The sequence below is a fragment of the Melospiza melodia genome, chromosome 15, assembly GCF_035770615.1.
Source record: "Melospiza melodia melodia isolate bMelMel2 chromosome 15, bMelMel2.pri, whole genome shotgun sequence".
NCBI classification, from domain to species: domain Eukaryota; kingdom Metazoa; phylum Chordata; class Aves; order Passeriformes; family Passerellidae; genus Melospiza; species Melospiza melodia.
Genome location: NC_086208.1, coordinates 14,275,653 through 14,303,203, shown reverse-complemented (window position 1 = coordinate 14,303,203; position 27,551 = coordinate 14,275,653). Strand labels below are relative to the sequence as shown.

At 43.1% G+C, this 27,551-nt stretch overlaps 1 protein-coding gene across 13 annotated transcripts in view; it reads left to right on the top strand.

Annotated features, from left to right (window-relative positions):
- AKAP13 (A-kinase anchoring protein 13) overlaps window positions 1-27,551 on the top strand; it is a 209,088-nt gene that overhangs the window by 85,745 nt on the left and 95,792 nt on the right. For 12 of the 13 annotated variants that reach the window (XM_063169873.1, XM_063169883.1, XM_063169875.1 and 9 more), the window contains 3 exons: window positions 8,837-9,020; window positions 19,431-19,620; window positions 22,852-25,702. In XM_063169873.1, the coding sequence (XP_063025943.1) occupies window positions 8,837-9,020; window positions 19,431-19,620; window positions 22,852-25,702 (3,225 nt within the window). Of the gene's footprint in view, window positions 1-8,836; window positions 9,021-19,430; window positions 19,621-22,851; window positions 25,703-26,296; window positions 26,477-27,551 lie in introns of those variants that run through there. The other variant, XM_063169887.1, reaches the window with a different exon arrangement.

The window sequence follows — 27,551 nt, the reverse complement described above, 5'->3', positions numbered from 1 at the left end:
TAAAAATAGATATTATTTTATATTAAATATATAAAATATACCTTACATGTATTAAAATATTTTATATAAAATATATAAAATTTTATATAATTAAAATAATAATAAATTAATTAGAAAATTATACTAATCATATAAATGTCATATAATAAAAATATAAATAATATAAATATAAATATATAAATAATATATAAATAATATATATAAATATATAAATTATATAAATAATACAAATAATATAAATAACATAAATATAAAAATATATAAATAAATAATATAAATAATATTATTTTATATTAAATATATAAAATATACCTTACATGTATTAAAATATTTTATATAAAATATATAAAATTTTATATAATTAAAATAATAATAAATTAATTAGAAAATTATACTAATCATATAAATTTTATATAATATAAAATTATATAAATAATATAGATTTATTATAAAATTATAATAAACATATTATTGAATTTTTATATCCTTAGATTTATAATAAAATATACGGAATTCTATTTTATATAAAATATATAAAATATAATTTATATAAAATATATATATTATTTGTATATATAATATATAAAATATAATTTATAGAAATATATATATAATATATATAAAGTATATATAATCACAACTCATTATTTCTCCTGCTCTTCTCTTATGAAATAGCACAAGCTGACAGTCAGTATTTTCACATATAACCTGAAAATGTTTTTTTTTGTATGTGTAACAATGGCATGTGTATCAGCATAGTGCTGTATGCTGATAGAACCCTGTGTGTAGAATATCTGATGCTCCTGGAAATATCCTTGTGCCAGGAATTTGGCACGTGTAGTAAATGTTGGTTTTATAGCACAGGTGCAAAATGACTGTGACGTGAAAAATACATGAGATTTTTCCTGGAGAACTCGAGGCTCTGGACCTGAGAGTTTATATCACACCTCTCGTTGTACACAGGATGGGTTAATACTGCAGTTCCCCCAGGACAATTTTACAAATAAGGGAAGAGTGAGAAAACTTGACCTTTAACCACAGCAGTGAAGGCTACTGAGAGCTTATAAATAAATCCCAAGGCTGCCCCAAAGTCTCTGGTGGCTGCTGAAGCAGAAGTGCTGAGGTGTTCACAGTGATGTGGCGTGTGTGTGTCCTTGGAGTTCTGCCTCTTTTGTCACAAGGGGGTAAAAGGAAACACACGTGGGACCAGGAGACTACTTCCAGTATGTACAAATCCTTGCTATAAATTTCCAGGGTATTTTGGCAAACAGTTTCACTTCAGGAATGTGATTGTGAGGCATCTGTTATCTTTGATAAGATGCAGTGGCACAAACACTTGAATAGGGCTGGGATGTCACTTGCTCAGTTCTGCTCGCTGCAACAGGGTTTTCCACAGGAGATTTTCCTGCTTTGTTTTCTCCAGCTTGCTGACTGCTTTTGTAAAGCTCAATACAAGGACAGACAATTCCCTTGTTAGCAGACATTAAAATATTTGATCATATTTAATGGCTCCTTGATAGAAATTCAGCAGCTGTCATACATTTACAAGCAGATAACACTTCTTTTCCTCTGTATGGAAGTGACTGATGTTTCTTTCTGCATTTGAAAAGTGTCGTGATAATGCAGACATTTCTGGTTTAAGTGATATAAATCATTGTGACTACACAGTGATCTTAACAAAAACTTCGAAACTCTGAATTGTTGCTGATTTTGCAGGAAGGCTGAGATCTGGGTTTTTCTTTTAATTTGATTATTCTTTGGAAAATCAGCACTTAGGGAAACCAGGCCATAAGATTTACATTGGTTTACTCAGTATGTGCTTGTGTATCTGGAAGTTGTGGTTATGCAGAACTTTGTATGTTATAGACTTGTGGAGCATGCACAGTGAGAAGGGGGAGCTCTGTAGTGCCAAATTCTTTAACTCTTGAGTGTTTTGGCATCTTGTGATGAGGTGTACATAGATAGAAGTGAATAAATATAATGTCACTAAATGCAAATTTAATTCGAGAATATTAGTGCTGTAAAATATGTTCCTTTTTGTTAGAGGCAGGGTTACCTGGTAGTTTTTTTGCAGGGAGATATTTACACATGGGGAATTTGGGGGAATTTTTGTCATTGTGACAGGTAGGATTTGCATACAGAAGCATCCTTTTGGTCATGAAACTCTGTGGGATGGAAGAGATGTCCCTGGTTTATGATGGAGCACTAGATTAGAAGAACCTCAGTGCTAAAATATAGCACCCTTCTACTGGTGCTTGTGTGTTAATTTGTATGTGGGAGAGAGAAAAACACTGCAGAGATTGCACTGTAGGAGTTTATGAAGAATTAGGCACATTCTGGCCAGTGCCTGCAGTGAGGACACCCTGTCCTGCCCTGCTTCACTACCTATGAACAGCTACTGCAATTCATGCTTCACATTTCCCTAAATGTCAGCACCAGATAACTTCAAATAACCTTCTCGAAGGAGAAAATACTATAGAAAAGAGAACAAAAGGAAATGTCAGATCCCTTCTTGAAAGATGTTTAGTACTGCCTCTGAGCTGGCACGTCTCTATGGGCTCTTGTGGGCTGGAAACAAAACGCTGCTGTTCAGCAAAACCTCTGAAGGCAGGAGCGAGCTGGGAGCCTCCAAGTGCCTCAGCCTGATGGGGAACTGCTGCTCAGAGGAGGCTGCTGTTGTCAAACACACTCAAAGGTCGATTTTCAAAGGCCTGAAGTAGAAACCTAACTTTTGCAAAAGTCAGGAAGTAATGGCTTTCTGCAAGGCAGAAGCTGGGTGCAAGATCTACCGCTGAGCACAAATCCAGGCTGAATTTTGAGGAGGGGGTGGCTTGGTGTGGAGGCTTTTGCCTGCAGGCAGCCCTGGCCAGGCTTTGAGCAGAGGGCAGGGAGTTCAGTGCTGTCACCCCAGAAGGCAGAGAGCGTGCTGGAAGTTTCATCACCCCCCTCAGTCTCCCTGAGGCTGTTGAACTCATCTGCTGTGTCACTGAACAGACACAGAACTGGGGATGGGAGCACCCAGGATAGCTGACATCAGAGGTGCTTGGGCTCCATTCTCTTGCTGGCACTGGCAGAGTGTACTCAGCATTTGGTGAGATGAACTGAGAAGCAGAAAAGAGCCAAGGACAGTGTGTGGCTGGGGAAGAGCACAGTGCTTGAGACACAGCTGTGCTCTTCACCAATCATACACTGTGCCTCCATAGCAAGCAGTTCCTGGGCCCTGCTCTTAGCTATCTATCTGTATGAGCTCCAATGGCACCCACAATTTCAGAATATCCATAATTAAGGATTAGTCTTGTTACTGTGGTATTCCAAACACAGCATTTCTTTCAGGTGCCATATAATCATGGCTGTCTCAATAATTATAAGTGCACTGTAACTTTCTAAAGAACATAGTTGTTACTGCTGTCAAAAGTGGGGCTATTTACTGTTCTCAGTGGCATTTAAAGGCAGCTATTTAAATGGAACAGATTGTTACACTGTATGTCTAGAAATCAAAATTTAATATGTATCCTGAGGATGTATGCAATGTAAATACAGGACTGTGATGTTCTGTTTTAAATTACTGAAGAGAAAATAAGCTAACTAGAAAACCACAACTGAATATTTTGAGGTATGAGTAATGATTATGGCTTATTTATGTTGCAGTGGGGTAAAAAAAAACGAGAAAAAAAATAGGGAGGATCTGAGGCTCAGGTATGAAAAGCTTAGAGAGCTTGATTGTATCACTAGTAAACAGATCACTTTCAAAATAACTTGGAAGTAATATTCTGACAAAACCTTTGAGGAAACAGTCTTTCCATTTTGCTTATTAACAATGAGTGGTGAAACCCAGAGCTGTGGTTGATTTTTGGTTGTGTGAGCTTTCTGAGGTGGTGCTTCAGGAGCTGGTTGATGTTGGCAGAAGTTTGCTGTGAGCGCCATGATATGGAGCAATTTCCCTGGGAGTGTAAGGACTGCTGTGAGATAGTGAGCCAGGTTTTCAAGGTGATAACCAGGAGACCATCAGATTAGATAGAACACTTAACTGATTGCAGTTACTGATATGTTGAATATGTAGAGCTTCCCAGAAGTGCTCTGGGACAAATAGGGTCCTTCGATAAGAACTGTTTGTGAAATTAAACTCCATGACCTCACCAGGTGGGAGGTGAGTATAGAGGGAAACTCTCTGCCCTGCTTTGAAATAGTCTGAATGTATTAGGATTATGGGTTTAATAGCTTCATGTACAAAACCAGTAGGATTTCAATGCACAGGGCAACATGAGTCTCACCAGGAATACAGATCATGAATTGTGGGGTTTTTTTGCATGAAAGGAGAATGTCATAGAAAAAAAAAAAAAAAACATCTTATTTTACACAAAAAATCCTAAAAAACCTTTTAAAAACTTTCAGAATTTGATTGCTAGTACCTAGTCTTTTTTCCCATGGGAGGATGCTAAAGTTATGCTACTGATGATGTATTTCAGACATGAAGCTTTAATCTGTTCATCTGCTGCACTCTTGTTATAGTTTCTCTTGGAACCCTTTCAATGTAATAGTTACAGGTGTTCTTTTGGTTGGGTTTCATAAACTTTCCAGTCTGCTGCTCAGCTTCTGTGCTCTCTGATAAAGGATGGTATGGTATAAATCAACATGATCTGTTCAGTGCCAACAGCACAAAGTGCTCTGTTCAGCAGCAGTCCTTGATAAGATGTAAAAAGCCTTTTCCATACCTAAATTTAGTGCCCTCTGCAGTGGAAAATGGGAAGCAGAAAGCAATTCTTGTTCAGACAGCATCAGAAATGTGCTGCTCAAAACTGAGATGTATCCTTTATTCTGTGGCCGAGAAATTGTTGGCATGAGAATATTCCTGTTCCCTTTGATATTAGCAGAAATCGGGACATGGAGATCTTTTGGTGTACTTTGAAAAATTTCTTGTTTATGGGATTAAGAAAGGAGTTACCCACACACCTTTTTATTAACTGAGCTCATAACTCCAAACACAACATCTTTGCCTTGACCCTTCTGCAGGGCAGTTGTCTGCTGGAGCCTTCCTCAAGGACCTCAGTGTGAGGTGGCAGCTTGGTTCTGGCATTCTTTACCCTTGCTTCTCAAGGATTGATCTGAGCACTGAGAACATTTCCAGCAGAAAGCAAGATTTTGGGGCCAGATGTGATGGTAGATTTCCAAATTGCTGAGTGTACATGAGTTTGGGTGAGAACCAAGTAAAGGTCATGAGCACAGGAAGACAAAGCAAAGCTACCCCACTCCGTGGCTGGCTCATGAGATGTCTCAGGGCATGGAGCATAAACTGAGCACTAGGTATAGGCTACTCTATCTGGAGAGTTATTTTTAAAAAGGAACAGTAATTTTTGTGGGTTTTTTGTTATTTAATCAAGTTTAAAATGAAAGTTTTTACTTAGTGTTCTTGGGCATGTCATAGCTGAAGTTTTTTTTTTTTTTCCTTTCAGTGCTTATTTGTTTTGTGCTAATAGCACCTTAAACCTTAATCCTTTACTATTAGCAAAGTACGTATGACAGTCTGCTATGGAAATTTGGTCCTCAGTTGTGCAGATAAACTGTCTGTTCATGTATCACAGCAGAAAACAATTACACAGAAATAATATATTCAAAGTCTTGTGTTTTGCCAGCTGGACTAGAGAACCCTGCCATTATGGGGCAATAATCATATGTTTCAACTCTTGCCTATTACTAGGAAACGAGAAAGGAACAAAACAATCTTGGCCTTTTCAGTATTGTGTGTCTTGTATTTCCACAATTTCCTAATTACCAGGAGCTTCTTGTTGGCATTCAAACGACAGCCATTTTAAGACAAAGAGCTCTTGCTTGGCATGTGGTAGGAGAAGGGGCTCTGGGTTCTGCATGTTAAATATGTGGGATGTGTTTCCATCTTTCATGTGTGGGACATTTTGCACCATGACAAGATCATAAAATCATTGCCTGGATTTCCAACATTTTGTGTGACAAGCTTCATCCCTTCAAAGGTAGGAAGTCTGAAGGGATCTGTCTTCTTCCCCTCTCCATCCAGCAAAATGTCCATACTTGATGCAGACCAGCTCTTGTCTAGCTCTGAGCAACACCAGACACCAACAGATGTATTTTCATTATATATTAGTAGTTAATCCAGCCCACAGATGGCACATGCCTTTTTAACTGTCACCATGCAAGTTTTGCACACTCCAGAACCTTCCAGAGCCATTGCCTGGGGCCCCTGCAGTTGTTGGATGTACAGCACTTTGTGTCTTCGCTGCCATCATCTGTGCCCATCTGTTAGGGTGGCCTCGTGCCAGGTTCTGTGTCAGGCAGAGCCTTCCACAAGTGGATGGTGAGGCTGTGTGTTTAATATGCTCTGGTGGCAGCACGCCACCTCTTCTTGTACAGATCCTGTGTGCACACTGTCACTGCCCAGAGGCGTCGGGGCAGTGCCACGTTCACCTCAGCTGCATCTGCAGACACCTCCAGCCACGCTCTGGAGCTGCCCTGTCCACTGATTCAGTGATAGAGGAGATTGTTTCAACAGAACAGGGAAGATTTCTCAGAAGGTGCAGTCACATCAGCAGATTGGGACAGCTGAGGAGGCATTGTGACAACTGGGAGGGGCCATTTCGTCTTTGGACATGTGAGACAGAGAGAAGCACCCATTTGGCTCAGGGACAAGAGGAATATCTGCCTGCATCTTGTAGAACTCGCAGTTGGCCGTGTGTATTTAGTGGTGAACCATGAGCTGGTGAGCAGAAGATGCTTGTCCCTATTGGTAATGCTCTCAGCTGCAGGAGGAGAAAACATTTTGGTCCAGGGATCTGTGCTTATGCTTTGCAGGTCTGCACTGCTCAAATCTGGGGCAAGACTGTCCATTCTAGTTAGATGATTTTTCTTTTCAACAAAGCAGCCATAACAGGAGATCCCATGCGAGAACAGAATGTGGTCAGACCAGTGCAACACATTCTTTATTTGGATGGCAGTTGTTTGCTCTGACAGAAGTGTTTTTGTGCCTCCTGCATCTCTGTAGGAAGAATTACACCACCATAATTAAGTTGGCTCTGCCAGTCAGTGTACAGGTAGTGTGGGAGCTTTGTGCATGTACAAGTTCTTTGAGTAAAACATTGGGTATTTGCTTTGACTCTGAAAAAGTCCTGTCTGTATCCACATTTTGCAGCCCCATCAGTACCCTTTATTCTGTGTCTGTCTATATGCCGCGTTATTTTTCATTTTTCTTTGAATCCAGGGCTGCAACCATTGATTAACCTCCATGTAGTGCTATTTCTAAATCATTACGCTCTGTAACATTTATTACCCAAATCCTTCTCATTACTTAGCCAAAGGCTGAGAATTTGTCTCTGGGAGAGCTCAGCCATTCCCTTTTCTCTGATCAGCTGGAACCTCCATTCAGACACACTGGTGTATTCAGGGCAGCTCAGTTTTGCTTTACGGTAATCAAGAGGAGGTTAGGGGGAAGACTTGGTTTGTAGCCCAGAGACCTAATTTGGAGTCATTCAGAAGAGAAGTGGTGCCAGAAAGCCTTTGGTTCTTGCATACAGATTAGTTCTTCAGAATTGGATCCAGAAAGTTGTGAAAAATTGTGTGTGAGGCAGTGGAGAACTGCCTGTTTTTGCTTTGTTTTGTTTTTCACCAAAGGTCTTAATGATGTCCCTAAAGTAAGTAAATAAGCAAGAAGAACAGCAGCACTTTGAAGAAGTGACTTCTCTTGGGGCACACTTCTTAAAGAAAAAAATACAAAATTAAATCCTAAAGCCATTATGTGCATGCATTTTAAAACCTGTTGTATAGATTTGGCTGGAACCCAAATTAATAACCCAATAAATCATTCCTGTGATATTAAAGGGTTTATACCAAGCATGCGCATTGGCATGGCTTTCTAAGACCCAGTTGGTGCTTTTTTATTGTTGTTGCTGTCAGTCAATACTAAAATCCTTTGTTAATTAAAAGAACAAATTTTTATTTCTTGCAGTTTTTTTAACCCAAATGCTTTTGCCTTTCATACAGAAATAACAAGCTTTGATCTGCAAATGCTGGATTTCAGCAGTGCATCTGGAGCTCATTTCTGGTTAAAGCTTTTCAGAGCATCATTCTAGTGCTGCAGCTTTTGGAGTAGGGGGTTATTTTTCTGAGATGAAAGCTCAGGCTCTAGAGTGACTTTTACCAAATTAGAAGGTCACAGTTATTAAATACAAAAAGCATCAGTGGAGATTGGTAGTTTATAAATACTGCTACTCAGAATGACAGAACTACTGTATTAAGCTGGGAAAAGCTGGTCTGAGGTAATCAAACCAGGAAAGAAAACCCTTGCTTTTTTTTTTTTTTTTTGTCTATATGAGTTTTTAAACAGTTCTTTTTTATAACTGCTTTGGATATGTGCATCAAATGTAATTTTTTTTTTCTTTATGCCTTGGGATAAATCAGCATCCCGTTAGGTAACAAAAGTTGTCCATCCCTAAAACCTGGTCCTGGTTTTGTGAGGAGAAGGTTTGGACATCCAGGAAAAGCCACCTGACCACATTTCTGTTTGGGTGTGCTGGAGCTTGGTGGTGTCTCTGGCTGTTCAGGACATGGTGGGGTTTTCACATTGACTTCTGTGGTCAATCTCAGCATGAGAGATCCTGAGCACTTCCAGCCCCACCAAAGCATGTCCCTCACTTTACGACTGGTGTCTCCTGCACGTTGGCAACGAGGCTGTTTTTCCTGGTGCTGCAGGTTCCTTTGGGCTGTCATCTCCATGCCAGCTGACATGTGGTGGAGCTGGGATGTGGGGGATATAACATTTCCCCTAACCCACAAGCCTACAAATTCCCATTTCTTTCTTTTCCTGCCTTCCCAGAGAACATCCCTCGGGAGACACTGATGCATTTTGCGGTCAGGCTGGGTCTGCTGCGCCTGACGTGGTTTCTGCTCCAGCAGCCGGGTGGAAGAGGAGCTCTCAGCATCCACAACAACGAGGGGGCAACGCCTGTCAGCCTGGCCTTGGAGAGGGGCTACCAGAAGCTGCACCAGCTTTTGACAGAGTAAGGATGATTTGGTGGTTCCTCTGCTGGTTTTCCGTTCTCTACCATGCTTGGCTTTGCTGTACGTTATCACTCAACGGTGTCTGAGTGCTATATTCTTTCCTTAAAGGCAATTTTGGTGTAATTTTGCTTTTACCATTCTTGCTAGCAGCATCCTGAGGGTTTAGGGGAAATGCAGTAATTTTCTGGGGGGTGTTTTCTTGTTGCTCAATATTCTGCTTCCAGCTGTCATGTAAAGTCCAAAGTGAGTCACTGTAATATTGACTAATTAATACAAATCTTATGCAAACACAAATGAAAAAGCTTTTCTTCAAGCAAGCACAACTGCCCAAAAGAGGGAAGCTAATAGGCATTGTGGTGCTGGTGGACTGTTGTATTTTACTTTTTAGAGAGGGAGTTTTTTAGTTAAATAAAATAGTGATCATTATATTAAAATAAGGCAGCATCTTGAGATGAATAGGCATTTTACTAGTGTAGCTTAAAAAAAAAGCTAAGAATTACTGCAAATATTTAAAGGAGAACAGAATATTTAACAGCAACAGGTCTGTTGTAAATGGTCTCGAGAAAAAGCCAGATCTTACAACGCATAGCAAGTAACTAGTGGCATGAGCTTTTATTGCACTGCTTTACAAGGAATCCTTTGGAAGATGGCAAGTTAGTTTTGAGCAGCAAATGTTTGGAGATCTAGCTTTAATAGCTGAAGCTAATAAAGACAAAGAGCTTAAAAAAATCTCAAGAGGGCTGTTTGTATAGGAGAAAAGATTTAGTCTCCGTGTGTGTTATTCTGATGCCTGGTTCTCTTAAGCTTTGTTATAAACTTTGTCTTTCTGAATTGATTTCTCAGATACTTGGAGTTTATGTTAAATGATCCAATGTCATGTTTAGGAGTCTGCTGTGTTGTCCATATTATCACGCAACATTCCCTGTTAAAGATTGTAAATTATTCTGCTTTTAGTAGTTGTTGGGTGTAGTATTTTGGGGCAGAAAATATGATCTGTATTGCTGGAGTGATTGTATTTAAGTTTTATCCTTAAATTCAGGCAGCCACTTGGAAAGTGAGGGTGAAGGAGAAGGCGCAGGGTGGGATGGAACCTATACCCAAATATTTTCCTGCCACCTTTGCTGGCATCAATTCAGAGAGGATGACAGTGTTAAATTATTCCCCATTAAGGTCAGTCATACTGTGAAAACACAACTATCTTGTAGGCTATATTGTAAAAATGGGATGTGTAAATTCATCCTGTAACTGCAACAAGGTTCTCCAAGGTGAGACTAACCACATTAACAGGCTTTACATACTGGCAGGAAGCTTAAGCTGGCCAAAACTTGATTATAGAGCTCACCGCAAATACTGCAGCGCTAATGGGAGTAGAGCTGGTAATTTAAATAAAAATGGGAAGTAAACAAAACTATTACAATAGCTATTCATGTATTTGGTGAAGTTTTTCACAACTGGTTCCAGTTTTGGAATGGCAGTTCTCATCAGTTGAATGAAGAGAGGACTGGGATTCCATGACATTGTCCTGTGTCATTGGCCTTAAGGAATGCTGCTGGCCCAATCTTTGGAATTTCTCTGATGACCTTTGCAGTTTGTCTTTTAAAATAAGACACAAGCAACTGCAGGCCATCGAGGTCCCAATTCCTGTTCTTCTTGGTATATTCTTAAACTGTTCTTTGTGATTTGTTTTCCTCTTGGACTGCTGTGTGGAAATACAATGTATAAACATCTGACAGCCATGCCACAGGTCCCCTGCCTTTGAGAACTCTTCTATTCCCATGAAGCCCTAAAAACAGAAATCCATGGGTACTGGAAATCCTGATTCCCTTTCTCAGTGGGTAGGATGGTAGTGGAGCATCGTGATATGACCTTGGGACTGACTGGAGCAGTGACATGGGGATGGCCATAGCCCTTCCTCACAGGAGAGTGATGGTGTAAAAACAGCCACACCTTGATTCCCCAGCAGCGTTTTTTAAATTTTTTTATTATGCTGAGTATTTTATGCCATAAGATAGGATCAAGACTTGAAAATCCCTATTGAGAGGAGAAATACTGTTCTTCAAAACACAGAAAATTCCGTGAAGAGAGCGAGTGTCATTTATGTGCTATCAAAACACAAAGGACACTGTACAACCTCCTTTCTGCACTCTGCCTGTGCTTACACTGTATAATCCATGCACACAAATTTGGCACACAGCTCGACCCACTCAGCAAAACACAGAGCAGCAACGCATGTTAGTGAGGGCCCCTACAAAGGAGTCATTATTTTTACAAGTAATTAAACTGCACTGTGCCAAATAAATTAATGCAGTGTGTTTTGTGATGCATTATCCTTGGGGGGAATTTATTGTTCTCTTGCTTGCTAATTTGCAAGACCCTCCATTTTACAATAATTCTCCCAGCCAGCATTGGGAAGGGGTGAAATTTTGCCATAATTAGGATACAATCATTAAAGAGCAGACATAAAACCTTCTTCCTTGTTGTTTTGCCTTGGTTTGTCTGCGAAGCAGCTTGATTCAGCTGCAGTGTAAATATTTTTCTCAAAAACTAATTTCACTGTGACATTTTGAATTTCTCTTTATCTGATGAACTTTCCCTTCTCAGCTTTTTCAGTATTTCATGTAAAAAAAAAAAAAAAAAAAGATCCTTGCTATGTAAGATTTCCATCCCTGGAAGTATTCTGCTCTGTGGTGTGCCCTGTCTTTTCATCCTCAGACAGAAAAGGTGCATGGGCTGGTTCTTTTGGGACCCAAAAAGGAGCTGTCACAGGACCTGTGTTGGTCACCAGGGATCAAGAGTCAATAGCAGCATTCATTAATAAATATTCATATGAGCAAATAAATATTAATTATCAATAAACATCCATCAACTGTGTATCATTCCTGTGGGGAACTTGTTTTATCTCCAAGATGAAAACTGTGTAGTAAACAGTGTCCTGCACTGCAAATGGAACAGGATAGTACAGAAGTGCAGTAGTTTTATAGGTGTAAAATATATATGAAGATTTATCTGTAAAGATAACTTTGGAAATGGCACAGTTTGCAAAGCCTTTGAGTTTCAACTACTTCCAGAGTGAATGGTCTGTGGTTGGATGATTTATGTCCTCTGAAAAAGGGAAGCAAGGGAAAAATAAAGCCCATTAAAAAAAAAATTAAAATTTCATTTTTCTAATCCCTGCAAAGGGTTGCAACAGTCTCTGAGTTTTTTACTGTAAACTTTTTTTTACTTTTGCTGGTTTCTCTATTTTTTGCTTTAAAGTGTTTCTGCGCAGTTCTGGGATTGCTCTTCCCTTCAGATTTCCTGGTAACAGTCCGGAGTCTCAATCTGTGAAACTGTAAATTAGTATAAATCTGTATTTCCAAAGTTAAAATTATTTAATTAACACACATGAGGAATAACTCACTGGTAGCAGAAGGGTTTTGTGAATGTTTTTCAATCCATGATTATCACTTGCTATTGTTCTGATTTTACATAAGTAATTGGTGAATTCTGGGCTGTAATCTCCATGGTGCCTCTCAAATAAGGATGCTTTTTCAGTGACTTTACTTTTATAGCTAAATACACTTTTCTGCTTTTCTGAGCCAGAGTTGCAAAAGTTGCCTTGTACGTCTTATTTAGCAGGGCCTTAAGCAAGTGTTTAATTTCAGAAATACTCAGTTTATGTTCAGCAGAGTGTTTAAGCATGATCTTAAAAACAAGGTATACATACATTTTATTTCTGGCTAAGCAGATATCACAGGCTGTAAGGTTTATTGAATTAGTGCTGATGTTTCTCCATCTGTTCTTCCACTCCAAACCAAGCAACAAATCCATTTGATTGCTATTTGGGGAGCTGGGTTTGAGATATGGCTTGCTGTGGTGTGGCAGGAGAACAGTTGGCTTTTTATCTACAAGTGATGGCACAAGATTAATGTGTTAAGAGGGATTTAAAAATGTTAGAAGGGCTCTGGAAGAGGACTCAGAGTGAGATGTGTTGAGGAGATGCTGTTTAGCTACAGACAGTAATCTGTCTGGAGCAGTGTGGGAGGGCCAGTGGTCTGCAGGGTCTAGTTTTGTGGCTGTAGGATTTTCAGTTGAAACTCCATCATTTAATAGCTCTAACATCATTATTAGAAAGATGTTGAGGTGCTGTGGGTTTCTTCTGGCCACGGCAGAGGAGCAGACTGGGAGTGGGAGGATGGGGCAGCCAGGTGTAAACGTGGTGGAGCAGGAAGGGTTTGTGTTTCTCTCTTCCACCTACTCACCCCACATCAGGCTCCAACTTTTACTGACTTCCTCGTGTGTTCCCACATCCCTGTGAAGACTTTTCATTCTTTGGCTCCCTCCTCTCCTTTGTTTTGTGTGTAACCACCTCTGAATACAGAAGAGAGAGAAGGCTTAGTCCATGTGATATTGATGTTTCTGTATTCCTACTTGGAAATTGTAGTCCTGGGAGATCATGGAAACAAGCCTGTGAGGATGAGAAAGAAGAGATTTAGAAGAGATTTGAGAATATTTGCCAGGATATAAGAAGAAATTATTTTCTTTCCCCCAGCAATCCTGATCTGGAAGTGTTCCCAAAAATTATAGGGGCCATAAGTGCTGGACAGCCTTGTATGGTTGGTAAGCGATTATGAGAGACCAGCTCTGTTTCAGGATAAATTTAGAAAATGCAGATAAGTGGTTTCCCAGAACTGCTGAGTTTTTGGCCTCGGGCATGGGCTAGCTGGGTTCCCAGTTAGAATGCTCGTATTTAGTCTCTGGAGAAGATTTGCTCCAAGCAGTGACATTCACGGTTGGGTTAGAGTTTGAGCAGATGATTGTAGAAGAAGTGTTTGTAATCTGCTGTGTCAGAGCCCAAGGCATGGCTTCTTCTCAGGGCTGTGTTGCAGAGCCAGTGATCATGCTTGCTTGCAGCATGTGGAGATGTTTTCCAGACACAACTCTTCTTCCATATCACTTGTCCTGATCTGAGGTGCTGTTTTTAGCTGTAAACACTGCTTGCTGAAGTATTCTCCGTGATGGTGCTTTTTTAATTTAAAATGCAACAAATGGCATCTGTTTTCACTCTTGAGTGTGTTTCATAGATTCACCCTAAATTGCCTTTGTTTACTGATGAGTCTCCAGGTGGACATTGGGTTCTGTGTTGGACCTACAGCTCCACATCCTTAGCAGGATCCTTAAATAAAGGATGTTAAATAATGCTCTGTTGTATTAAAAAAAATTGGAAAATTTATTTAATAACAGTTACTCTTATAGAATGCAGATTGTACTTTTTGGCAGCTATAGTTGATAAGAGTTTGTAGCTGTATTTTTATACTTGTTAAATGCATAATTAACATTGGGGTCTAAGAAATATTTGGGTTCAGAGGTACAGACCTGTTGTGTTTGGAAATACTGGACCTATTCCCTTAGCATATGTGCATCTGCAAACAACTGCTGAAGGACCAAGCCAGCTTTTCTCTCTATGATTTGCTGCTGTACAGTGTGTTGATCAATGAGAAGTTAGCATTATGTATTTTGAATTGAGTTATTAAATATTTAATCTGATATTGAAGGATAGGTTATGCAATCCTGAATTCAGTTTGGTGTCAGAACCCACAACTGCAGTTCGTGTTTGTGCGAGGCACAGTAAGGGGTTGCTCATTATTTCTAGATCAGATGAATTTTTAACTCTTTCTTTCAACATCAAAACTATTCAAATTACTGAGCATTATGTAGGTTTTTCTTATATGAGAAACATACTTTTTTCTGCTTTCCTGGGGCATTTGGAACACTTCGAAACACCTGAAGTATGAATTCTATGTTTATTAAATATCTTCCAAATTTGAAAATGTTTGATTTATTTAACCCTTTCTAGCACATGCTGGTGCATGTGTTTTCTGGGTCTCATATACAATGCAGATTTCTAAGATTGGTTTAAATGCTGGTGAATGCATTGAATATGAGTGCTGGGTTTTTCCAGGAGGGATTGTTGGCTTGATTTGAATTGCCTGTGCTGTGGGCATGTTGCAAAATCACCACCAATCCTATCCCTGTAGGCACCTTTTCTTGTTTATCCCAGATCACAGTCTGTCTGATCTGGTATTTTCACTATGATACCATAATAATAGTAATAAAAAGAATGTAAGATTAGAATTCAATTTAATTACATTTTTATTTACCCTACAGATAAGAGCATCTAAATCTTGGCCTTTTCCTAGCTTTTCATGCAGCCATAATGATATGAGTATAGTTTACATTTTTTAAAATAAATTTTCCCTTTTTTTTCCTTTTTTCTTTGCCACCTGGATCTAGAGGCTGATGCCTCTAGAATAAACCCACAGCTGTTGCCAGGCTTGCAGTAAGATCCTAAAAGCTGGCAATGTTACTGAGCTTGTTTTGTTTCAGGTCAGAAATCTGGACAGGATATTCCCAAGAAATAACACCTTGAGTTCCCACACTGCCTTCCTCACCCCTTTGTAAAACTGTGGGATGGATCTCCCTAACATAAAGTTTTGCTTAACTCACTTAAGTCTTTTTCATTCATCTTCTGATCTCTTCCTCCCTCCTCTTCCTCTTCCTTGCAGCTCAAACCTTGTCTCTTGGTGATGCCTGCTGCAAGCACCAGCACCTTGAATTTCACTCCCTTGTTACTGAGCAGTTTCTGCTGCTTTTGAGGCCAGGCAGAGCTTTTGATCAGGTGGTGGTTTGTTGTTTTTTGGGGTTTTTTTTTTGTTCTCCTTTTCTCACTTATCTTCCCTCTTGTTAAAAATCTCTCGCCCGTATCTGCCGGAAGCCAGGAGCTGTGCGGTGTGGGCTTTCCTTCCTTTTTCTGCTGCTCTCCTGCCAGATGAGGAGAGGTTCAGCACATGAGTTCAGTGTAGCTCTGCTTTGAAAAGGGACCAGTCTACTTGGGCAGTTCTGGGAGGTTTAAATAAAAAACACTTCCTACTTACTGTCCCATCCCAGCTTGGATGGGGCTTGGACCAGCCTGGTCTGGCAGAAGGTGTCCCTGCCCATGTTGGGATGATCTTTAAGGTCCCTTCCCTCCCAAACCATTCTGTGATTCTGTGATTTACCATCTTGTCTTACACGCCAGATGGGCAGGAGGTGATCCTGCAGTTTCAACCATCTAATCAGATCCCAGGTGGAGCAGGAGAGTATTTTGAAGTATTTTTGCTTCTCCTCTCTCTCTGAAGTTGTCATCCTTCTCTAAGCCACCTTTCTGCAGATGAAGGGTGGGCTGGTCGGTCTGTTCTTCATTTCAACCACAAATTTCCCTTCTGAGTTTGCCTTCATGGCGCAAAAGCTTGACCAGAGCTGGAGGACTTCTTCCAGGCTTTGTTAGTGGCCCATGGCATGGTTTTGCAGAGGGGAGAGCTAGTGAACATTATCAGCCTTCTCAGGCAGTCCTTGCTTTTTAAACCAAGATACTTTCTTCGGTGAAACTTGAGCACATAAATGTTTCTTACAAAATGTTCAGTTCCACTGGTATCTGTTACGTATTTTGATGGGAAACTGTTGAAAAAGGAAGATGAGAAAGATTTGACCCAGGATGGTTAAATCTCATAAGAAGACAGATTTCCGTTGTTTCTGGCAAAGCGCAACAAAGTGGATTTTTGTGCTGAACAAAAGCAGATTTTCAAACTTCTTGAAGGCTGGAGTTTGTACACCTATTTTTGCTAATAAATCTTCAGTAAGTATTTGCATATCTGTTTTTATCTCCTAGTAGAGCAGCTTGGATATACAACCACTACAAAAATTCCAAGTCTGGACAAAATAAGCATCTTTCACAGCCAGGAAATAGAAAATGTGTAACACCAAAGCTTTTTTCCTGGAAGAAAGTGTGTTTTTATCATCTGTCAATGAAACCCAGGACTTTCAGTGAGACATGCAGGAAAGTCATGAACAGTGAAGCTCAGTGTGTGAGGGCAAATGAGCAGGAGTGTCTTCTCAAATAGCCTTGGAAGTGATTGCCTGAACAACAGGAACAGTGGTGGGAAAATGAGTTAACGCTTGTGAATCCTCATTTATTCTCTCTGCTTCAGAGCATTAGTGCTGGGATGGAGCAGAGTATGAAAGGGCTGGTTTGAAGCAGGCAGTAGATTGAACCATTCTCTATCTCACTGTTTAATTTTGTGTAACGAAGGTGACTGCTATTAAAAGTGAGAGCTTGGAGTTTGTACTTGGCTGAATGTGAGAAACTTCTTGCTTCCTCAAAAGGTTTAAAGCTTTTCATGAAGTGTAACACAGACTGGCAGCTTGAATATGAAAAGAAACTGCTCTCTTTGTAAGCAAAAGTGACTGTTTGATCCATCTGGGCCGTGTGAAGGTTGCGGATTGCTGGAGGGGCGGACACACGTGCGGTGTTGCAGGGGACTCTGCCTGTCATCTTGCTCCAGACTGAGCCTTTTGAAGTTGCTGAGAGCCCTCTGAGGCTCAACAGGTCATGCAGGCAGCTTTGTGGGTGCTGATTTGGAGATGCCTGTGAGGGTCCTTGAAGCTGATGAGAAAGCGGAGCAGATCCATCGCGCGCTGTTCTTTAATCTGGCTGCTGTTGTCCCCCTGAGTGGGTGGCTGTGGGCTTTGTGCCACTGCCTCGTTGTGCTCTGTACAGTGCTTTCTCATACATGACAGCTGAAGAGAAAAACACTCCAGACAGAAATGTCTGTGTTTTCTTGATAAAGGAAGGTCATTTCTTTATTACTTGTAATGGCTCAGTTGACTTCAGTGCCTCTGTGGACTTAGACCAATCACCACCAGAAACTGACTGCTTCCTTCTGTTTCTCTGTGGAAATATTGATTCTCCTTAAGTCAAGTGTAATTCTGCTGAAGTCAAGTCATTACTGAGATGAATGGTGGAGAATGGTGAAAGCCATAGTAATCCTTTATGTGAACTTCCTTGGAGATTTAACCCAAAATGAGTCACAGAAGGTGATGGGTGGCTGTGCTGGAGCAGAGCAGGAGCATCCATTGCCACCACCATTGCCTGCACAGGTTTCTCTGCCTTTGATGAACCAGTTGACTGTTTCCCCACCCTGCTCTGCCCATTCCAGTTTCTGATCATGGTGTTTGCTCGTTATGACTTTGCTTTCTAGATTGCTTGGCTTCCCAGAGAGATAGCCCTGTGGTTTGCTAGGGGGCCCTTGCCCATAAGAAAGGTTTGCAGATTTTAAAGCAAGACCTCTCGGCATGGATTCTGAAAACTACATGCAGTTTTACCTTGTTGATGGCATGCATTTTTGTTTATGTACCCTCTTGAATTCCTAGTTATTTAAAAACAATCACAGCTCTGCCTCTTCCAAGGAAATTTGTAGCTGGACAGGAACGGGAGATCTGAAAATGCTTAGTCTCTGCAACAGGGAGGGGACATAATAGAGTCACTGAGTAGTTTGGTTTGGAAGGCATCTTTAAAAGTCATCTAGTTCAATCCCCAAACCAGCTCATACATGGGGCTGTGTGACAGTAGACGCATTCCTGGTAGAAGGAAGATGGAGAAATTCCCATTTCTTGCACCCTGAGAAGGTCAGTGTCATCCCCTGTTCGTGTAACATTCCTGGGGTTTGGCTCCATGTCCCTCCTGGGGGATGCAGGGTTTGGTGGGGTGGTGTACAAGCTGCTCTGTCTGGGATGATCAAAACAGGTTTTGGGTTTCCTGAATCAGTTCTGATTCAAAATGAAATCTGTGAACATGAAGGTAGTGAACACCTCAGTGTTTTCTCACCACCTCGATGGGCCAGTGTAGCTGCTCTGCAGTTTGGTGAGATCTGAGGAATTACTGCTTTGAGTGGTGCAAAATCAGGGTTTCATGTTCAAAAAGAGAGGACTGAATAGAAATTTCTACCTACTATTTTTCATTCTGATCTACAGCATCTTTTTTCCTTTCTTTCCTTTGGATTGCTTAAAAGAAAGCCCATGATAGTGCTGCAGAAAAACAGCTGTCTCACAACACTGAGAACATCTTGCACAAAGGCAGTTTCACAGGGCGGGTTCAGTTCATTTCAGGAGTGAAAAAATTGCTGAAATATGATGGCTGTTGGGTGTTTGTGTGTTGGCTTTGGTGTAGAAGTCATACCATGATAGTTTTCGTTGTTTCCAACATATCCCTTTGCAGGTTTCTGCTGTTCTGTGACAGCTGCTTTGGTGATCTTCACCTGTGATAAATCTGATTTAAAACACAGTCATTGTGCCCTCAGCTGCTAGTCTGTCACAGTCAGGGGTAAAAACCACAGATCTCTACCTGAGAAGGACCCTGTGAAATAAAGCTTGTGGCTGGCATTAGTGCTAAATCACATTAATTTTCAAGACTGAGGAGTGTGTGTTTCTGTCTGTCTGGAGCCGGTGCCACTCTGCTCACTCCCAAGATTAGATGCTGTCCAGAGTGAAGGAGAGCCTGCAGGATCCCTGCTCACCTGCCCACTAACCCTGCCTTGTTTTGCCTTGTTTTGCAGGGAGGGAGCCAGGGAGCCGGACTCGTGGAGCACCCTGTCTCACACGGTGCACTCGGGGGACTACAGCGTGAAGCACCACCGCGGGCTGGACGTGTACCTGCTGACAGCTGAGGCCACAGAGGGGACAGCAGCCAGCTGGGAGAGGGACATCCAGCACCTGCAGATGCACATGCAGAGCCACCAGCACCAGGTGAGCAAAAGGGGATGGAAGAGAAGAGATCTGGCTGGTTGCAGCCTGGCACCTGGGGAGGATTTTTACATGTCAGCATCCTTCAGGCCATGTTTCCCTAGGTGTTTTCTCTGGATTTGTTATCAAGCATCCAGGTGGACACCTGTCCATTTGCTTCTTATTTGAGCATAGGGAGATCTGATTAAGCTGTATTAGGCAGCAAATGCTCTCATTCAGAAGAGAAGCAGGCTCAGGGCTGTGCGACACCAGCTCTGTTTTGCCTCTCTCTGCTCCCAGCTCCTGCCTGATCTGTTAGTTTTGGACCCACTTGGATGGGCAGGAACACCTTCCAGGAGAATGCTGACCTTCTGCCTGGCTGGCACACACTGGGCAGCTTAAGGCAGGCTCTGGAGTGAGGCTGGGGCTGTGGCCTTTAAGCACAGTGGGGACATCTCTGATCAGATGGAAAGTTCAGGGTCAGAGACGAGACTGAGAGGAAAGTTACTGAGACAAGTGATGGAAAAAATGGCTGTTTCAGTGGCAATTCAGTGTAGGACTCAAGAGTGCAAGCCTGCCTTGGCCACACAAAGTTTGTGTCCATGCTGGTCCCTTCACTGTGCTCCTCTCAGTCTCTGTGGTGGTTGGACCACAGGAGCTGTAAGGCTTTGGAAGGGCTTTCTCCTGCTGCTTTAAAATCCACAGGGTCTGAGTTGGGAAGATGAAACATCAGAACACTTTTGTGCCATTTCTCAGAAACACCCACGTGTCTGTCACTGTTGGCATCACTTGTGGGTGTGTTCACAGATCACATAGCTGGGGTTACAGAGGTGCAGGGTCTAAACAACAGGATATTTTTGTTGCTTTAACTAAGGGAGGGGAGAACTGTTGTGTGCAGCCAGTGGGCTGAGGGAGTGAGCAGAGGAACAGGCTATGCTGAGCCATTTTCAGTCTTCCTGAGTACCTGAGATGTTGATTACTCCCAATCTCAACAGGAACTGATGGCATGAAGGACAAATCCAGGCTAAATCTGAAATCTCTTCCCCTTCCCATCAAAAGACCCTAAGCCATGGCAAGCATATCCAGCTCACTGCTTGTTTGCTCATGCAAATGCCAGATTGGGAACATTTTGCCTGACAATGAAACCAGAAATAGACTTTGCTTTCCACCACTGTTTTACTTCACATCTAATCTGATTTGAATTTGGAAAGCAGCCCTGTAATTATTTCATTTAGGTTTATTTTGGGTCAGTTGAGAGCCTGTTGGCTTCCTTTGGTGATGGCTGTATTTTTCCGGCTATCAGCAGAGTGACTTCACTGTGAGGATGCTGGGGCTGCTGCGGCCCCTCCTTTTGAAAACCCTGCTTGTTCCCAAGCAAGTGTCACTGTTGTGTGTCTGTCCATCCTGGCTGGGGTCCAGCAGCACAGTCTCCATGCTCTGCTGTGGAGTTACAGCCACCAAAGGCTTGGCACGCTGTTTGCCCTTGCAAAAAATACCTGCAGCCTGTGGGTACCACTGCATGCAGAACCCTGTGTCCCATCCCTGAGGCCACACAGGGGATGGAGATGCCATGCTGCTGCCTCCAGGGCTAACCTGGCTTGGGATGCCTCAAAACCAGGGAGGCATAGCTGACAGCATCGATGGCAGAGGGTTCTTTTGGATAGCAGGGTGATTGGTGGCCAACACCAGAAGTACATTTAGTGGTCTGTGACTCAGTGAGTCTGTGGCACTGCTCAGTGTTTGCAAACCTCAGAGTGTGGAAAGACAAGTAAATGCAATATCCTTAAGGAAGCAGTGATGATTTTAGCCACCCTTAGTATATGCAATACCCAGAAGTTCCCTGTGATGCTTCAGTTAGCATAAGTGGGTGCTTTAATTATCAGGGTGTTTAAGCTGCCAGTTTTGGATGTGAAGTTCTAAAGTTCTTTTTCTCTGAGAGCTAAAAACTTAAACAAAATTTGCAGGGAGCTGTTCAAGTTAAACTTCTAATATGCATGCATTTTTTGGAATCCTTTAACAAATAAACACAAGAAAATCTCAGATTTTACATAGTTCATCAGAGTTTTATACACGTAGAGAGTCTCAGGCACTCAGTGAGAAACCAGTGTGACCTTGGAAAGCTTGTGGTGGTGCAAAACCCCAAGCAAACCTGTGGGGAGCTCTTGGGTGTACCCTGAGGGACTGGGGTTGCTCAGTAATTTAATAAGCCACTATTTCTAAGATGTGAACATTGATATGTTTTCTTCTACAGAGAGGAGAATATGAAAGAAAATATTGAAACAGACAGTTCTTTTTAAGTAAAGGTTTGTTTGTATCAAACTATAAAAGCTTGACAAAGCAGTGCTCTGTAAGGAAAAGGCAGATTAGAGAGGAATTGATTATGATCCTGCTGTTCCATGATAATGCATGTATTAATTTTAATAATATGTCATAATTTTGAAATTTTTATTTCCAGCTAGGAAATAAATTCCAGATATTTAATTATGCCTGCAGTTCTCAGGAATAGATTAGATTATTAGTTCAGTCCTCTGAGCAGGAGACAGTTGGTGTGTTTGGACATTGCCAGCCAATGCTGGCATTTCCATCCATAGAGAGAAAATTGAGGAATACTGGCAAGAGCTGGGGAGTGCTGGGTGGGGATCTGAAGGTTCTCTTAAGCAGCATTTGCTTGAAGTCCTTTGGGACTAGGCTGGTATATATTTGCATTATTTGGTAGACTGAATTCTGCTGTTTACTGATCTTGAATTTAAGTGCTCTCAAGAACTGAGACTACAGCTTCTCAAAGAGCAATTACCAAGATTACAGTTCTTTTCAGTGATGGCAGATGGTGTAGCAGGGGCATAGAGAGACAAATTTCATCTTTGGGTTGTTCAGACTGGCTTTAGGGAAAATTCTTCATGGGAGGGTGGTGTGGCATGGGAGCAGATTGTCCAGAGAGGCTGTGGGTACTCAATCATTGGAGGTTTGGCAAGATAAAGTCATGGTTGACCTGATGCTGCAGTGGCAGGAGGCCAGTTTCAGGCAGGTGGTTGGGCTAGATGACCTTTAGATGTTCTTTTCAACCAACGTTTCTTTCATTCTAATAATTTCAATATTATCTCTTGTTAATAAAACCAACATTAAAAATATCCACTGCAGTACATTTGAAGCACCAGGAATAGGATTCATGAGGAATAGGATTAGGTAGATACAGGTCTTGAGTAACTGCATAACAGAATAAACCTGTTGTTTTTCTTCTTTTGTGTGTTGTTACAGAGTTTAAGGCAGCAGACAGAGCCTGTACTGGGATATTCTGGAGACAGATGTACTAAAGGAGCAGAGGGTCCTCTGACCACCACCTCTCAGAGCCTAGAAGAAATGGCAAGAGAAGAAAGGCAGGAAAACCCATCTGATCTGGTTCACCTGGACATCAGGCAGCTCTCAGACCAAACCCAGCAGGAGGGGAAAGGCAGCAGCAGCAGTCTGGGGGCTTTTAATGATGCACCAAAAGACATGGTTAGCCCAGGGGGTGCAAACAGCCCAGCCAGCTTCTGTGAAAGCAAAAACACAGAGATATTGTGTAAAAAGGAAGGAGAGGCGGGGCTAAGATCTGGAGAGGGCTCTGGGACCGTATCAGATGAGGACTGCACTGAGAGCCCGTGTGCAAGTGTAAATGGTGCTGTAAATCTTCCATGCTCTGGAAATACAAATGAGGAAGCTGGAATGACATCGGCTGGAGTTGCTCTGGATCAGGCTGGCGTGAGCAGCACAGACAGTGCCCATCAGGAAGTGCAAACTGCAGAGGAGCTTGCTGTCAGTGCTGCTGCTGTGGCTGCAGCTGCAGGTGAAGCCCCAGCTCCCTCGGAGGGCCTGGATGTGGCCATGGGCCAGACTGAGTGCAGGAACTGTGCCGGGGCACCTGAGAGGGCTAAGGGCCAGCAGCAGGCAGAGGATGGGCTGGCAGAGCCTGCTGAGAGGACTGCAAGGCTGGAAGAGAAATACCCAGCTAAGGAAGAGTCATCCAGCCCTGCTCAGCCCTTGCTCAGTGGTTTCAACGGCGCTGAGTGTTCGGATGGGGAGGATGCAGATGTGGGAGTGGTACCAGCCTGTGACGGTGCAAATGCAGGTGGTGACATTGGCAGTGGCTCTGTTGACCTTTGCAAGACCAGCAGTAACAAAGAGACTGATGTGGCCTCGTGCACTGCTCAGGTAAATGGTGACTTCACGGAAGGTCAGGGTGATGGCAGTGTCACAGCGAGGCAGGAGGTCACTGCAAGCCCTGCAGATGCACTGCCAGCAGTGAATGGGGTGCAGGTTCCTGCATGCACATCTGGCTTGGAAGTCCATGGCAGCAGTGAGAGTGGGGGGCAAGAAGCGCTGGTGGAAGCAGGCTGCACAGATGGAAAATCCAGCCAGCCCTCATTGGAAGACTCTGTGGAAACTGATGGCCCTGATGCTGAACCTGCAAACGGAGATGTTGGTGGATCTAATGAAAGTGGTGCAGAAGCTGCACATTGCCAGGAGAGTGGTGAGATCGCTGACCATGGGGCTGCAGCCATGGAGAGCAGTGAAAAGGAGGCAGTAGGAACTGATACCAGCAGCTGCAGAGATGGAGGAAGCAGAGATTCTGCAGGCGGTGCTCAGGAAGTTGCTGCCTGTGCCCCTTCTGCTGCTCAAGCTGGTGTTAAAGGTGAAATGGGCAACAGCTTCCAACCAGACAGCGCTCAGCAGGGTGAACGTGAGGAACGTGAGCCTGCATTGCTCCCTCCAGAGGATGTGAGCGCAGGCCTGGCAGAGAAAGAGCCTGCCCAGGCTGGAGCAGAGAAAGCAGAAAGCACTTCAGAGCAGGAGGGGAGGAGCAGCAAGGTGGAATCTCTCCTACCCAGAGAGGGGCCAGCTGCGAGTCAGGAGGGAGATGCTGCAGTGGCACCTCCCGGGCAGGAGGCAGCTCTGCAAGGTAATGGCCCTGGATCAGCTCCATGTGCCAAGGGCTCAGACTGTGCCGAGGATAATTTAATGGGCACACCCTCTGCAACTCATAATGAGGAATCTAAACAAAACCAGGAAGCGGTGGCGGCGAGGGCAGGCTCGGCAGAGCTCTCCTGGCAGCACGGTGGGGAGCATGGCGGGGTAGCTGCCACCTGGCCTGGGGACCATGCTGGGGACGAGGGCTCCCCGGGGCAGGGCCACTCACAGCAAGCTGAAGGAGGCAAAGCTGAGCCTGAGCAGGAGGCTCATGAGCAGGTTTTGTCAGAGGAACTTCTTGCTGCTGTTGAGAAACCCCCCTCCTGCAGTCTGGAGGGGCCTGTGGTGGGCAGCAGCAGTGTGGATGCTGGGCTGAAAGCGACAGACCAACCCAAAGAAGATTGCAAGGCTGGAGCAGCAGCAGAAGGCACCATGCATGGACCTGCACCAGCAGATGAGTCGCTGGGTGCAGAGAGTGACCCTTGTCCGAATGCTGGGCTGAACCAAGAACAAGACCCCGCTCAAACCCTACAACAGATCTGCCCGCACAGCAGCACCCCCGAGTTAAAGGATGCCTCAGAGGTGGGAGCCCTGAGCGACGCCTGTGAGGGTAAGGAGGTGCCAAGGACAGTGACAATAGCCCCTGTTGCAGCATTCCCAGAGCAGGAGGACACGGAGAGCATGCTGCCCCGCGCAGCGCTCCAGCCCATCGCAGAGGAGCCCACGTGTGACAGTGACTCCAGCACCGACACCGTCTGTCCGGCTGGGGACAGTGACGCTGCCCTGGCAGGGGCTCAGGGGGAGGGCTTGGCCGAGCCCCATGGAAAGCAAAGCCGAGCTGTACCTGCAGCGCCCTTCTCGCCGTGCTCCTGCCACCTGCAGCCTGTGGAGCCACTGGAAAATGTGGGACTGAAGAGTTTGGTATCGGCTAACGGTGCCTCTTCTCTGGATAAAGTTCCTAAAATGGTGAAAAGTTTTGATGCAGTGGTTTTTGCAGCAGACACACCTTGCTCCTCCAGAGTACCTGCCGCAGAAAAAACGGGGCTTGAGCCCCAGACTGCAGTGGATGCCAGAGCCAGCCTTAATGGACAAATGGATTGCAGTTCCTCAACAAAGAAGGAGAATGTCAGCCTGGCAATGCAAGGAGCTGAGCCTGTTGCAGGTAGGAAAAATCAATTGGTTTTTTACTTTTTAGGTTTTTCTTTGTAGGCATGTCTCTGTCACGTCATCAGCAAAGAAAGGAAGTAAGAGCTGGATGCCTGTGTTGGAGAGGAAGTGTTTGAGGTTTTTCTTCTGGGAAACAAGAAATTTGTAGTTAGTTACATATAAAAACTTCCAGTTCAGATACATCCTGCTTGTCTGGCACTGGAAGTAAGAACAGAGCATCATCTCCTATGAATTTGTACAGAGGAATTTCTAGCACGTAAATCCTTGCTGGACAAGAAATGAATGGGCTTGAGCTATTTGGATTACTTTATCTTAAAGTTATAAGCTTTCATGTGGGCATGAGGGTTTCTTTCCTTGGTGTTACCCCTTTGCTTTTCCCCTTTATTTTTGCTGGTGTGGAGCCAGTGGGTACAACGGGGCTCTCCTGGTTTTCTTAGCTTGTCGAAGTGAGCCAGCTGCCAGTGTCCCTCTGAACTGCCCGAAGCTGCTTCCTAATTGGCAGCATTAGGTCATTTAAAACAGCCACTGAGCCCTTCCCCCGCCGCCTTTTCCAGGCTTCAGAGCTTTTTTGTCAGGCAGAGCAGCTGGTGGTGTTTGCCAGAGCAGTTCAGCAGTGCTGGAACTTGGGTGATGAGTTTTACTGGCTGCTGTGGGCTGGGAAGTGGGACTGGCCTTCCCCGTGGATGAGTGGTGATGGGAGAGAGCAGTGGGACTTGGGGGACAGCATAGAAACCTCCACGCAGCAGGAGCTAATGGAAAACATCACCAGGTAACTCCAGGAAGGGAGATAAAGGGGTACATGGAATGAAAAAGGGATGGGTTTGTTGCTCCAGCCTGGGATTTAATGGTAGGTGAATTTGGTGCTGAAGCATGGAGCTGATCTGATCTGTGTACCCCACCTGTTCAGGCAGCTGTTAAATGGAAGCAGCTGAACTTTTTCAGTTGCCATTTTTTTCTTTGCTCTGAGAAAATGATACAGTGCCTCTCGCTTTCCAAGCACCTAACAAACAAACAATCAAACAAAGCATTTAAATGATTTAAAGAAAATCTGCCATGATATAAATCATGAAGTTGTGAAGTTACAAAGCTGTTTCACTCAGTTCTAATGCTGAGAGCTGTTTCTTCAGTCTAAGTGCAGAATGGGGTGATGGTAGAGAGTTTGTTCTGATATGTGACAGCAGAATAATTGAGAGCAGGAGAAAGGCTTGGAGGCGATGGGGGCTGTCAGCGGAGGGTCTGGCAAATCAATTTTTTGTTAAGTTCAGGGGTTTTTGGATGTTTGTGTGTCAAGAGATAACCAGTAAACATGAGTCAAGAGATCACTAGTAAATAAGTAAGATCTAAAAGTGGATTAGAAAGCTGTTTTCAGAAAGAACCTGTTTTAATGCTGTGTTGGTTTGACAGTTCAGTAGATGGGAGTGGCTGTAAGTCAGACTTCTTTTCCTAGGGGCCTCTGGCTCTGCCAGCTCTGTCTGTACAGTGCAGGTCTTTAGCTCTGGTTGGATTCTTGGAGCCATGACACTGTCTAGGTGAGGTTTGAACAGGAAAAGGGACCAGACAGTCCAATAAGATAGTAGCTAAAGTAGGAAAGTATTGTTAAGTCATCATTCTGTATTAGGATATGGAAAGGGGAGGAAAAAAAGGAGGTGATCCTGTTACTGATTTAAAATACATAAAGATTTAGGGCTGCAAGGTCTTAGAATAAAATGGTCTGACCTGTCCTTAAGCAGAAATCATTTATGTGCATTGAGATGACACATAACAAAACTTAAACTGTAGTATTTTCTCTTGAAGTACTTTAGGATTATTTAAAATCAAAATGTTGGGAAAGCCCAAATAAAAAA